Source organism: Arachis hypogaea, chromosome 3, assembly GCF_003086295.3.
Source record: "Arachis hypogaea cultivar Tifrunner chromosome 3, arahy.Tifrunner.gnm2.J5K5, whole genome shotgun sequence".
NCBI classification, from domain to species: Eukaryota; Viridiplantae; Streptophyta; class Magnoliopsida; order Fabales; family Fabaceae; genus Arachis; species Arachis hypogaea.
The window spans coordinates 12,565,555-12,579,519 of NC_092038.1; the positions used below are offsets into that span (position 1 = coordinate 12,565,555).

Genomic DNA, 13,965 nt, shown 5'->3' on the forward strand with positions numbered 1-13,965 from the left:
CCAGATCTAATAGGCCTCGCAACGCTTACGTAGAAGTCTGAGCAGGTTAGTAACTTATGTCATTACATGCATTATTACGTACTTACATTAACATACTGAGTGTTCGAGGTGTTTGCGAAATGCAGCCTCCTCCACCCCTCAATAATGTGGAGTTGATGGCCACTTTGAAAGCTCTTACAGCAGCGGTAGAGGTTTTGACATCTAAGGTTGAAGCTTGTGAAGGGCGGCAGCAGGAACGAGACCGTGTTGTCCAACTCATATGCTCTCCAGCTCAACGAGATAGGCAAACAATGTTGGAATACTCAACCGAAATAAAGTCAGATCATCTGGAGGTTGTCGGAGCATCTAAGAAGGCAAGAACAGAGAAACACGCCTTCGGAGACCAGAATACTAATGTGTTTATATGTATTCCTGACGACGACGACACCGAAACAAACCGCCCAAATGTCGCGAGGTACTGTGCTCCACCATGGAAAGGCCAAAAGACAACCAGCCAAGTAAAGTCGGCTGCAAAGGTACACACGGTTGCATCCTCTTCATATGCAGCCAAGTAAAACCTTTATGGATAATTTACTTTTCTTTTTTCGGGACCAAAAATGTTAGGTTTTATTTTGTTTTATTTCTTTTGTAAGGAAATATATCTTATAAATCAAAATAAGAATAATTTTTAATAAACACATTATAAAAATTATATTCAGTAAAATTGCTTTTAATATATAAAATGATTTTTATAGACATAAGTATAATGAAGAGAACAAATAAATATAATATTTATTAATATATAAGATTATGTTAAATTTTTTACTATGTTTTCACGAATAATTTAATTTTAAAAACATCTCCTAACTTTTCAAAGTTAAATATATTAGAATCTTTAAAAAAATAAAATTAAATATATTTTATGTATATAATATTAAAATTTAAATAAATTTTGTTTTGTGTGAAATAAAATATAATATTAAATATAAACACAATGATAAAAAAAATTGTGTTATATATATATATATATATATATATATATATATATATATATATATATATATATAAAATATTAAAATTTAAATAAATTTTGTTTTATGTGAAATAAAATTATAATATTAAATATAAATACAATGATAAAATTTTTTGTATTATATATATAATTTTATTTTGTGTGAAACAAAATTAAAACATTAAACATGAACAGATCAATGATAAAAGATTTAGAACTATATAAATTTAATTAAAAAAAGTTAAAAAAATATTTATACAACGTAAAAAGTAAATAAACATATAATAATTTTATTTTGTGCGAAACAAAAATTCATGTAAAAAAAATATTTATATAATGTTTTATTAATAATTTTTATTGAAATATGTTATTTTACTATATTTATAATATATTATTTGGGATAATTATATTATTTTAGTTATTATATATTATTTAAAAAATATTTAAAATTTATTATTTTGTATTAAGAATATTATTAAAAATATATTATTATTTTTTTCTTAAAATAACATTTTCTTTTCTTTATGGATAATTTACTTTTCTTTTTTCGGGACAAAAAATGTTAGGTTTTATTTTGTTTTATTTCTGTTGTAAGGAAAGAACCTTCATGTCAAAAAAATTGTTTCCTTGATGGACTGGTGAAAAAAATAGGAAACAAAATTTTGGCCCAAAACAATTGAGCACATGAAAAACAAAAACGGAAAGGGGGAGTACCAAACCTAGCTATTGGGCTAACAAGGGATTCCATCAATCTTTTTGGATTTCATTGGGTTCAGAATTTGTTATGTAAACAATTATTCCAGCTGAGAATACCTAATTTCATGCCCCTATAATCTTCTCCAGGGAAAGTCTGATGTGGCGCAGGGTACACTGCACGCGCCGTCGCGTGTCAAACGCTTCGACGAGCAAAAATCAATCTCAAGGAAGAGTAACCACTTGCCGTCGCAGTCGATGTCATCCTTCTTGAGTGGAGGAATTGTTGATGTCGCAGGTGGAGTCCCTTTCAATCCTCCACCCCCTGTCATTGGCCGGCCGCCGACGAACGCTGGGAATGCAATAGGCTGCGCACAATCGAACTTGAACCGAATGGGATCCATGTTACAACCATTTATGCAGCCGTCATCGCCCCCTACTCTAATTATTCAAGGTGTGCCAACCACCAGAGGCCTTGCCATGAACGGAGGTCTATCTGGGAGCGCCTCCACTACATCAGTTAAGCTGTTCGGGAGCCTCGTGAACATGGGTGGTGGCCGATGTATCGGGCAGACCTCATGCGAAAACTTGGTGAGGCCAAGCGAGAACAAGCTTAATCAACTGCAATCACTGGTGGTGGCATACGTATTCAAACACGATGGCGACCCAGAGTAAGTTATTTTGACGAATTTACGAGTAAGATTCGGTGGAACTTCAGTTAAATCAATAACCCATTTCCTTCACAGGGAGGAGCTTGTCAGGTTTCGGGACTGCGTTCTCATGAGGCACCATTTTGGGACTTTGCAGCTGGGTCAAATTCCGGATGATGAATTTTTTCATGCCTTTGCAATGAGAATGACCCTTTCTAATGATGCTCTCGATGGTAGGCATTTTTGGAGCTTGCCACCATCCTTCGCGGTAACTAAACCTTTCCCTATCTTTGCCTGGTGTTGAAACATATATTTTCTATAACTACCTGTAACATTTATAGAGGGATGTGCGCGAAGGTAAATTGGTAACTGAACTGATTAACAACTACAAGGAAATCTGGATGAAGCCATCCATGACCCTGCATTATGTGAGTATGCTGCTTCCTCCCTCCCTTGTAACATATTCACAACTCCACTAGTTCACTTCAAACTGCTTATTTTGATTTAGGCCTACTTCCCCATTAAAGAAAATTCTGGCCACTGGTATCTTGCGGTGATCGGATTTAGAGAGGGAGTGATATATCTTTTGGACTCATGCACCGGTGAGGAAGAGAACATAAACAGGAGGGCTTTCGTTCGCAATTTGGTAAAATGGCTTTCCCCAAAATTGTCTTCTTCGTTCGACACAATTTGATTGGTATTGTTTATAATCCTCGAATCCCATTTCTATGCAGGGAGATATGGTGTCTCGCATGGTTGGCAACCCGTCATACCCAATTGAGTTTTCTAGGATAACCGGCGACCTTATGAACTTCAGAATATCACCAGTGGAGAGAGTTCCTGCTTGCCAACAACGGTAATAGAGCAGTAACTAAACTTGCTGAATAATATCCAGCTTTCGTGTAAAACATGATTTCACGACTAATTTTTTGGAATTAAATTATAGTCTTTCTGTTTAATTATTCCAACATGCCTTGTGGATTTTTTAGCAAAGCAACTTGAGTAATTAATAAGTTAACTGTGACAGTGACACGTCAGCTGTTTTAGTTCTAAACTGGATGGCTATGGGTGATACATTTCAACACAATCTTCATCACAAAGTATGTCAATAACCATTACGAACATTAATCTTTGTTTACAAAGGGGAACCCCATCTTATTCTTCCGTATTGTCAACAAAATTAAAATGTTTTGAGTTTATGTTGCAGATGGATGAATACATGGTCAGAGTGCACACGGCACTTGCATTGTTGATGGCTCCATTCAATGAGGCGAGGCATTGGATGCCCAAACTGAAGTAGATCTGGCAGATTGCGGAGCAACAAATGGCATTTTTCAAACTTTAGGAGCACCCATTTCCTATGTTTCTATCATACCACCTTTTGAATGGACATGGACTACTTATTAATACTATGTTATGTTTTGATAACATTACTTATTTGGGTTTTCTTTATGACCTTATTGTGTCTTGATACCAGTAATGATGTGTTCAAATTTATTATTACTAATTAGATTTACTAGGCCTCCAAATTAGAGTACAAAAGAGTACATGAAGGTTAAATTATTATAAGATAGACAACTAAAATACTAAAACTAATTTTTACTAAAACTTTCTTTAATGCAACTATTTACAAGGCTTTTTGGTTGCTGTTATTAATAATAAATAAAAAATATACTGCATTAATAATAAAAAAAATATACAAGTATATTAGCCCATTCATTATTGAGGGGTATGTGTAGTGGTAAGCCTTTTACTCAGGTCACAATAATAATACTTAGAATTAGTAGTCCTCCAAATTAGTTAGAAATTAGGGAATTTGGGTCACGATCATAACAATTAGAATTAGTTTTCCTGTCGCAAACATCTCAACATGCCAAGAATACTACCAAGCACTTCACATGATTTATACTCGGATAAAAGACAAACCAAGTGTGCCACAACAAAGTCATTCATGCACCAAATTTAAGTTAAGCAGATCCTCATGTCAAGGTCACAATAATAACATCATAGACCCAAACTACATCAGCAACGTACCTTCACACATGGTTAACGTATATAATAAAGGAATTCCCTAACAGTAAATCATAAGAATTGAACCACAATTATATTTGTTCTACTCATGCCAACTATAATAAGGATCCGTCAATGGCACTTGGAACTCCTCTTCATACCGGCCAAAGTGTTCCTCTTGCCCCACGGGTTGAGAATGATAATGAGCATACTCCTGCATTAGAAAATACGTATTTAACTTAATATCAACATATAGACAAACTAAAACAAATGAATTTAAAAAAAAATACTAAAGAACAAACATCATCAACTTCCTCCCCAAAGTTAAGAGTGTAGTAGTTATCTTCATCGACGTCTTCCTCGTGGCTAGGCTGCTGCCGCTGGCCCTGCCAAACATTTGACTGGCAAGAAGTTCGATTATGCCCAACCCGATGACAAATGCTACACCGTCTCACACCCCTAACCAAGGTACGGTTAACTGAGTCCCTCTTTGGCCTCTTCTTGCGACGCACAACAAGTGGGTTTTGAACGCACCCCTCGAGTGTGGATGATTGGCCAACAACCGCGGGTGTCGAAGGCCCAGCTTCGGTGTCATGCTTTAATCGATTGATCTCACTGCGTATCTTCTCAGTCATTGTTTCAAATTTATCCTCCCTCACTGAAGCAAGCACACACATCTCCCTACATAGGTCGTTCAGCATCCAATTGCGACAACTTACCATAGAGTCCCAACTAAACGGTCCCTTCTCAACATATTGCCTCACCTTCGACCGAGCGTTCTTAGACCACCTCTCCAAAACAAGACTTGTTGGGATTTCCGTGAAATCAAGATGTACAAGAAGAGCTACAATGTGATCGCATGGTATTCCAAGGGATTCCATCCTTAAACAAGAGCATTTAAATATTGAATCCTCGGGATAGTGCGAAACATGCCAGTTGTTGTGTGAATTGCCCCACCGTGAAATGGTGTATATGTCCGATGTCGGAGTCAATGTACAAGACCGGACCTTTAATGTACATGCACGGGACAGCATGGGCCGAAACAAGATAAATATCTCCCTCGTTAGTAACTTTGCAGCAGACCTTTCCAAATCATGTAACGGACTTTGCAACACCAAGTGTCCAACCACGCTATGCATATCGGATTGTGCTTCCCGAGATCTCATCTCTGATACACAGCGAAAATATTGTTCAACAAAGTTCCTCAAATTATGGCGAGAGTGGACAAACTTACCAAGCATCGAATGCAAACCCTCGCATCTTGATGTCGTCCGAAATCCACCGAAAAAGTGGCCATGAATGTGAGCCGTTGCCCACATTTTCCTCCGATCATAAAGGTCACAGACCCACTGATTATCCTGAAGCTGAAGCTCAGTGACCAATCTCTCCCACCTGGCTTCAAACTCTGAAACCTCATAATCAAAAAGCATGCATTTCTTAAACTCAGAAGTGAATGCTGGATTTGCCAAATGTGATGTTGCATTCCGAAGGAGATGCCATGCACAGAGACGATGATAAGCCATAGGAAATACCTTTTCAATCGCCTTTCTCATTGCCGCGTGCCCATCTGTGATAACACACGCAGGAGCTTTCCCCTTCATAGCTTCCAAAAATCTTTCAAGTAGCCAAGAATATGTCTCCTCACTCTCATTTGCAACAAGGGCAGCAGCGAAAATAATGGTTTGGTTATGGTGATTTACGCCAGAAAACACAACCAGTGGGCACATGTACTTATTCTTTCGATAAGTTGCATCAAATGCTACAACATCTCCGAACACATGGTAATCTAATTGACTACAGTTATCAGACCAAAAAAGGTGCACCAAACGATTCTCTTTGTCTGCTAAGTAACGCACAAACGTTCCAGGATTCTCCTCTGCATATGATTCCAACCACCGAAGACAAGACACCGCATCGCCCCCTATTAGCTTTCTCTGTTTATCAATCTGGTTGTACATGTCTCTCTTCAAAAATGGTACATTTTGGAAGCCCCCTGCAGTATGCACAAATGCTGAATATATCTGTGGTGTTTTAATCCCGACTCTCAACATCATGTTCATTTGTTCAATTGCGGTAGAATTCATCTTCCTATGACCAGGGAGCATAAATGTAAGTGTTCCGTCGAGCATCTCATGGTTGTGAACATTATCAAAGTATGAAATAATCCATCTACCACTCTCCAAATGTAGATGAACACGCATCTGCGCCAAACAGCCACATCTAGTCTCAGGCTTAGGCTCCCGCTTACGTTCGTATGCCTCCTTATCCGCGGCAAATTCTCTGAACCCCTGCCTAAAGCAAACAAACTGCTGTTGTGTCGCCAGTTTCTTGGCATTTTGCCTTAGCCTGGTCTTCCTTGCGGCGAACCCATTCATTTTTGCATATAAATTGTAGAAAGCAAAAGCTACATGTCGATCGGGAAAATGTAGCAATCTCATCTCATCAAAACTTATTTCTTTAAAGTTAATTCGGCCAAAGTCAGCAATCCCATCAATGCCTCTGTCTTCCCAGCTTTCGTAAAAATCATCACCATCATTATAGCCACAATACCCGTCCATATTCGCATCCTCACTTGCCTCTGATGAAGGTTCATCGCCTACACAAACATATGGCTCATCGGAAACTAGTTCTTCTTCGTTCCCGACAAAGGAAACTTCATCGGCCATGGCCGGTGCACCATGAACTAACGAGGCTACATCTTCCTCCTCCATTCTACCAACAACCTATGAAGAAAATTTGCCATTTAAGAAAAATGAAGACATGCTGTAAATATAAAATCACTTAAAAATAACAGAAAAAGTATCATTCATGAAATCGGAAATAGACTGCATGTACTATATTCAAGGAGAAACTTTATGCTTCTGCAACTTAACACCACATAATCCACCTTATACGAAGCTAAGCAAGGACTAAATAATTCTTTTATGAACCTAAAATACACCCACCATAAACAGGTAACTACCTTACAATGAAGTTCTGAAAATAAATACTTCAATCGAAAAATTGTCAAGAATTTTTGGTTAAAAGGGTTCACTAGCATGTACTGAAAAAACTGTTCAATCAGAATTTAGTGTCAAAAGAAATATTGAGACATGATAGACAGAAAAAAAATATGCAGCAACCTTACACCAATACTAAGTGTAACTAAAATTTTATGTTACAAAATTTTAATAAAGCATGGCATCAATATATAGCACTCTAAAGTAAAATTTAATTTATCCTCTCCACACACACACAATATATATATATATATATATATATATATATATATATATATATATATATATATATATATATATATATAAAGCGTTCAACCAAAATAAATTCCCAGAGAACAATGACTCTAACTCAAGCTCAAAAATATTTTAGTCTATCAACAAAGTACACATTTGCTTTACATTATAATATTCTGCCCATTTACCTTATTATCTTCCATGCATCCTCCAAAACAACCAGCAACAAAAATTTATAAACAACAACAATTATCCCCTTAATCCAGAAAACAATAAATCTATAAAAAAAAAACAAAACCAGCATACTAAAAAATTTAAAACACCAGCAGCAGAGTCACGAATGCATAGCTTAATTTCGACAATGCAAAATCAATGACTTGATTTTTAACTCACAATTTCACTACACAAAGCATAAAAGGAATAACAGAAGAAATCAAATCAGTCTCACTAACCTTCGACGGAGAACCGGACGGCGACCGACGACACGACGGGGACCGATGAGACGAAGGCGTCCTGCTCCAAGCCTCGAACATATAAGCCAGTGCGGATGGGGATCATCTGCCAACCTACAACCCAGGGCCTGGGTCCGGGACGGGGGAAGGATGGATTGCGACAGAACAGTTCAAGAAGCTAGGGTTTTGATTTGGGGATTGTTCGCACTTTGCTTCTAATTGTGACTTGTGAGTGACGTTCACGAATGAGGGATTCTGGGGGGTTTTCGGGGAAGGGGTGCCGCGGTGGGATTCTTTTTTAATTTTAACATTTCAAGATACCTCTATAACAAATAATATCTTTAAGGGGCTCAGACTTGCATTTTTAAAAGACCTGCCACATCACCTTTAACTGGTGTCAGAAAACACGGGCTAACAATGAGCCTGGTCCAGGTGAGGCTAATGCTAAAACTCACCAGAAATTATGAAATATTATAATTTGAACAGGGGTATTTTTGATATTGTACAGTTTAAGTGAGATTTAGGTGAGAATTGATTTTGAAATCATACCAAAATAGGTCTGATTTGTAAATGGGGTAAAATGAGAATTGGAATTCTCACCGAAATTCAACTTCATGTTTTTTTTCTATTCCAAAGCAAGGAATAAAATTCAATTCATCTATAATTTCAAATCAAATGCATTTTAAATAGGCTGTTACTATTTAGTGATTTATATTGTTATGGACATTCATCTCATTTGTTTTTATTACAATAATCTTAATATTTTTTACAAAATATTTTAAATTATAGAGAGATTTGACTATTTATAATAAGGGTTAATATTCAAATTCGTCTCTAAAATATCATTTATTCTTTAAATTAGTTTTCAAATATTTTTTTTAGTCATATTAGTCTCTGAAAGATAAAATGAAAGTCAAATTAATTATTCCGTCAGTTGGATGATGATGTGTCACGTTAAGTGCCACGTGGCATGATGACGTATCACGCCACGTGACAGGTCAGTGACACGTGGCGTCACTTGACATGTAAACAAGTTTTTTATAATTAAAATAGTCCTTGAAAGTCCAAACGTAAGTCATTTTCATCTCTAAAATTTTAAAAATAATCAAACTAGTCCTTATATAATTTTTTTATAATATTAAATTTAAAATAATTTTTTATACTACTAATTTTAATATTATTATTTAAACCTTAATAAACAAAATTCTCTTTACATAAATAATAAAAATAATTAAATTTTTATAAAGTTATTTTGTCATTTGTATTTTAAAATTTTATATTTTCAAATTGTAATTTTTTTATGTGAATTTTTTTTATTTAAATGAATTTATCAAATTATTATTGATTATATATTTAAAAATTTAATATTTTAAATTTTACTAAATAATATAGTAATTATTTTAAATTTTAAATTTTTTAAATTTTTTAAAATTATAATTTTTATTATTGTTTAATTTATATGGTAAAACTCAATTATTGAAAAACTGATTTATGGAATCATTTTTTGAATCTTAATATTCTAATATAATTTTTTAAATATTTCATTTAAAACACAAGAAATTTTATTTTAATACAAAACATATCTATTTTTATAATGTACTAGTGCGGAGTAGCCTATGTTATGCATAAGTATAATGTTTCCTATTTCATTTTATCTCATTGATTTGTGAAATTAAAAAAATTTATATAATCTATCTCAAACATATGAAACACACAAAAATTTATTATAATCTTTGCACGTATTACGCTTAAGAAGCAATTCGTTTAGCATATATAATAATAATAATAATAATAATAATAATAATAATAATAATAATAATAATAATAATTAAGCAACAAATTTTCAATATTTTATAAAGTTTGGAATTGAAGCAAAATTTGAGAAAAGAATAAGAAAAGATTTTGAGAATGTAAAAAAAATGTTTTAGAATAGAAAAGAATAAGAGAGATTTTGAGAAGAATTAAAGGAGAGAGATAATTTTATTGAAAAAATTTTAAGAAGAAAAGATACAATTACTAATGTTTTGTTTGTCAATTATATTTCTATTAAAATTAGTAGTATCAAAAAATATTTCAAATTTAATATTATGAAAAAAATAAAAAATATATATAAGGACTAGTTTGATTAATTTTTAAAATTTTAGGGATGAAAATGATTTACGTGATTACGTTTGAACTTTCAAGGACTATTTTGATTATAAAAAACTTTTTTACATGTCAAGTGAGATGTGGCATGTCACGTGTCACTGACCTGCTACGTGGCGCGCCATGTGTCACTGGCTGCCACTTGGCGTAACACGTCATCATCCAACTGACGGAAGGACTAATTTGACTTAAATTTTATCTTTCAGGGACTAATATGACTAAAAAAATTATTTAAGAACTAATTTAAATAATGAGTGATCTTTTAGGAACGAATTTGAGTATTAACCCTTTATAATAATTTAATAAAATACGGTATTTTATTTATTTTGTTCATTTAAATATATATGAATTTTTTGTTGATAATTATTTTTTATGAAAAATTAATTTTGTTGAAATTAATTTTTTATAGAATTATTGACAAATTCTCTTTTTTATTTGTAATTCATGCTAATTCATTTCTTTTGTTTTGATAAAAAAATTTTGCAAAATCTGTCTGTATTTTTTGTGGAATAAAATATATTAAAAATATCCATTTGTAATAAATAATTTTCTAGTAGTGTTTAATGAACCATAAAATATCTTATTCCTAAAAAAATATATAACCATTAAGGTTAAACGAGGTTGTTTCCTCAAGCATTTAACACCAAAACTAAAACTAAATCGTTTCGTCTAATCTAGTATAAAAAAGATACGCTAGGTCACTTGCGGCATGAGGAGTAACACGACAAAAAGAAAGTGAGAAATTAATATGGTATAATTTTTTTTAATTTTAAAAATAATTATAGTATAATTAAAATCTCAGATATTTTTATCCAAACAACTAATCTCATAAATTATTTAGAGATTTACTCATTATTAATTTTTTGACAACTAGTAAATTTTTCATTTTTATTCGTATACATCATCACCCAAGACCCAGCCACAACCACGCCACCCATATTTTCCTATTTACACTTGTGAACAATAAACATAATTGTTTGAATTGATCCAGTAATTAATTGAATTGAAAGATAGTATAAAAATTTTTATCAAACATTTAGTGTCTTCTAATTGCCTGCCAAATAATCATGCATATTTAAACTAATAATGTATAGTTTTTAACAATTTAATAAGCAAATAAATAACTTAACTAAAATCAAAATTCAAAACATAATTATTAATAACCAATTAAAAACTTAAATCAACTAATAATTATACATCAAATTAACTATTATGTAAAGATAAAAGAGGAATAAAGGAGTAATAAGCTAATTGAACAAGAGAATTAGAACTCACCAGGTCGTAAGATGAGCAGACGATGGAATCGACGAGAAGACGACGGTGCATGCGAAAAGATGACGGTGCAAGCGACAACGCAGACGATGAGAGAATGAACCAGAGATGAGACAACACGAGCAAAAGTGATAGTGAGAACACGCGATTGTGGTTTCGATTCGCAAATTGTGAGGTTGATGAGGCGAAGCGAGAGATCGAAGAGACGGAGCAAGAAATGATTGAAGAAGAGCAAGAGGTGGTTTAATTTCACAGCATGAGAGTGAGAGTGAGAACAATTTCGAGCAGTTTCTACCTCCAAACCATGAAAATTTGTTTATTTTAAAAAATTTTGAGTAAGAAAAATTTTCACAGCATGAGAGTGAGAATAGGTAACACTTTCAGTAAGTTTTTAAAAAATTTAAATATATTTGTTAACATTTATTTATAAATGTTACTTAATATTTAATTTTATGATAATTACTAATACTTTAACAAATGTTAAAAAATAAATGTTACTAAATGTATAAAATGTAGTAGTGCTACAATCACAACTACCGCCATCCTTCACTCAATAACACGACAATGCACATGTTGATTTATCCATTTCATAGACACTCGAATCTTCCGATCGGGCACTATGTTCTTCATGCTTGAGAGTCTGGACACCCTTATCTAGTGCCTCCATGTGGCTTTCCAGGAGAACTGGAAAAAGCATGAGATGAACTCATTTAGAGCGAGGTTAAAGCTTTGCGAGGTTTGCAATTTGCAGTCCAAAGCAAGAGGTTAAAGCAATGAGCTAGCAATGACGAAATTACTAAGAGTGGGTAAGATGCTAATAAAAAGTTAAAAATGGTGGAATTTAAAAAGATTTTATCATTTATTGTGATGATAAATATTTAATTTTATTGGTTTGATTGAAGACTAATTCTAATTTATAGTTTGATTAAATATGAAATAAAGTTTTAGGATCGACATTGATTTAAATGTTGATTTAATTATATTTAGAAAGAATCAACCATCAAGAGTAAGATATGAGGAGAACATGAAAGAGATTGCTGCTACTAATAAAAAAGAAAATTATCATAAAAACTATGAAAAATGACTGACAGCAACAACTAGTGAGTATCATAAAATTGGGTTTTGTTATAAGAAGAATATCAATTTTTAAGTAAAGCAATGAGAAAATTCAGAATCCATACACTGCACATTTGAGTGTCATTCTTCTTTGTTGGGGTTCAATTTAATATATTGAGTTTTTGTTCTGAGTATTTCTAGTAAATAGAAAAAGGCTTGTGATTCCGTGAAAGATTATTTTGAAAAATTCTATAAGTAAAAAGGCATAAACTATGAAGAAAAGCCAAAATAATTTTAGATTAAATTTGAGTTTTGTCATTAATTTTTGTTTAGAGTTGACATTTTAATTTGGTCTTGGTGTTTGTTTGTGAAGCTTGGAATCGTAGCTTCATTTGTCTTGGTGTAGAATCAGTTTAGTTCGTTTATCTTTGTTTTGGTCTTGGAATTGGTAGTGCTTTTAATCTTGGTGATTGTCTGATTGATATAGTGAAGTTCTATTATTATTGTGGTGGAGATTGGGCGTAGACTTTATTATACTTTGAGATTGAACCATGATACATGCTAATATCATTTTCTATACTCTTTCATCTTTAATCTTCTGTTGTTACAAGAGACTAAATAAAAAAATCTCATGCTAATTCAATAATATGTTTGAATTTGAAAAAATGTCTTGATCCAAACCCTTTTTTCAAGGCATATAAAATCTACAATTGGCAATTGATGTTCAATCACACATATAGAGAGGGAAATAAGAGAACATGTTGGTTATCAAAGGAGAGTTTGAACTCCAACTTAGGATACATGTTTATAGATTAGCCGCAAAGAGATTTGAGGTAAATCCTAACAGATAATGTAAGAGGAGTCTTCATAATACCCCGAACGATTTATGTTCCAATCTAACTTTGTGGTTTTCCGTTTGGGATTTTAATCCCCTTTTAAATACAAAAAAAAATGAAAATACTTAATAATAAGCAATGAAAAAAACACACTAGAAAAATACTCTACTTCTACTTTAACATCTGACAGTAATAAAGGTAATACTTAATAATAAAGTTCTACAACCAATTAAAATACTTAACCAAATCCAATTAAGTTGTTAAAACCATTTTTCACATAACGCACGCACACTCTTCATCTTCTTCCTCTTCCTTACGCCCCTGCTTCTTCTTCTCCTCCTCCTCCTCCTTTTTTCTCATCTTTCTCTTTCGTTATCGTCATCGTCACCACTACCACCACTATCTCCATCACCTCTTCCTCCTCATTTTTTTCTCATTTGAATTTTTCTCCTTCTCCTTTTTTCTCTTCCTCCTCCATCATCGTCGTCATCATCATCATCATCAGTATTATTGTCGTCTTCATGTTATAAGTATAACAATTGTCTTCGAAAATAATGTATGATACAAGTTCAGATCAGTTGAACCAGGACGAATTAGATCATTATTTTGGATCGAATCAATTCGACG

General features: G+C 33.1%; 2 protein-coding genes across 2 annotated transcripts; one reads left to right on the plus strand and one right to left on the minus strand.

The window, feature by feature from the left end:
* The first annotated feature begins 1,812 nt into the window (after positions 1-1,812).
* LOC112769598 (uncharacterized) lies at positions 1,813-3,831 on the plus strand. The gene is made up of 7 exons (XM_025814097.3): positions 1,813-2,355; positions 2,431-2,602; positions 2,676-2,762; positions 2,843-2,980; positions 3,069-3,190; positions 3,362-3,434; positions 3,542-3,831. Exons 1-7 carry the CDS (start codon positions 1,943-1,945, stop codon positions 3,632-3,634), a joined length of 1,098 nt encoding a protein of 365 aa, XP_025669882.1. The 5' UTR covers positions 1,813-1,942; the 3' UTR covers positions 3,635-3,831.
* A 435-nt stretch (positions 3,832-4,266) lies between these two features.
* Positions 4,267-8,343, minus strand: LOC112789541 (protein FAR1-RELATED SEQUENCE 5). The gene is made up of 3 exons (XM_025831479.2): positions 8,030-8,343; positions 4,647-7,067; positions 4,267-4,558 (listed from the first exon to the last, which is right to left on the minus strand). The coding sequence occupies exons 1-3, from the start codon at positions 8,108-8,110 to the stop codon at positions 4,448-4,450; spliced, it is 2,613 nt and encodes an 870-aa protein (XP_025687264.1). The 5' UTR covers positions 8,111-8,343; the 3' UTR covers positions 4,267-4,447.
* Between the last annotated feature and the right edge of the window lie 5,622 nt (positions 8,344-13,965).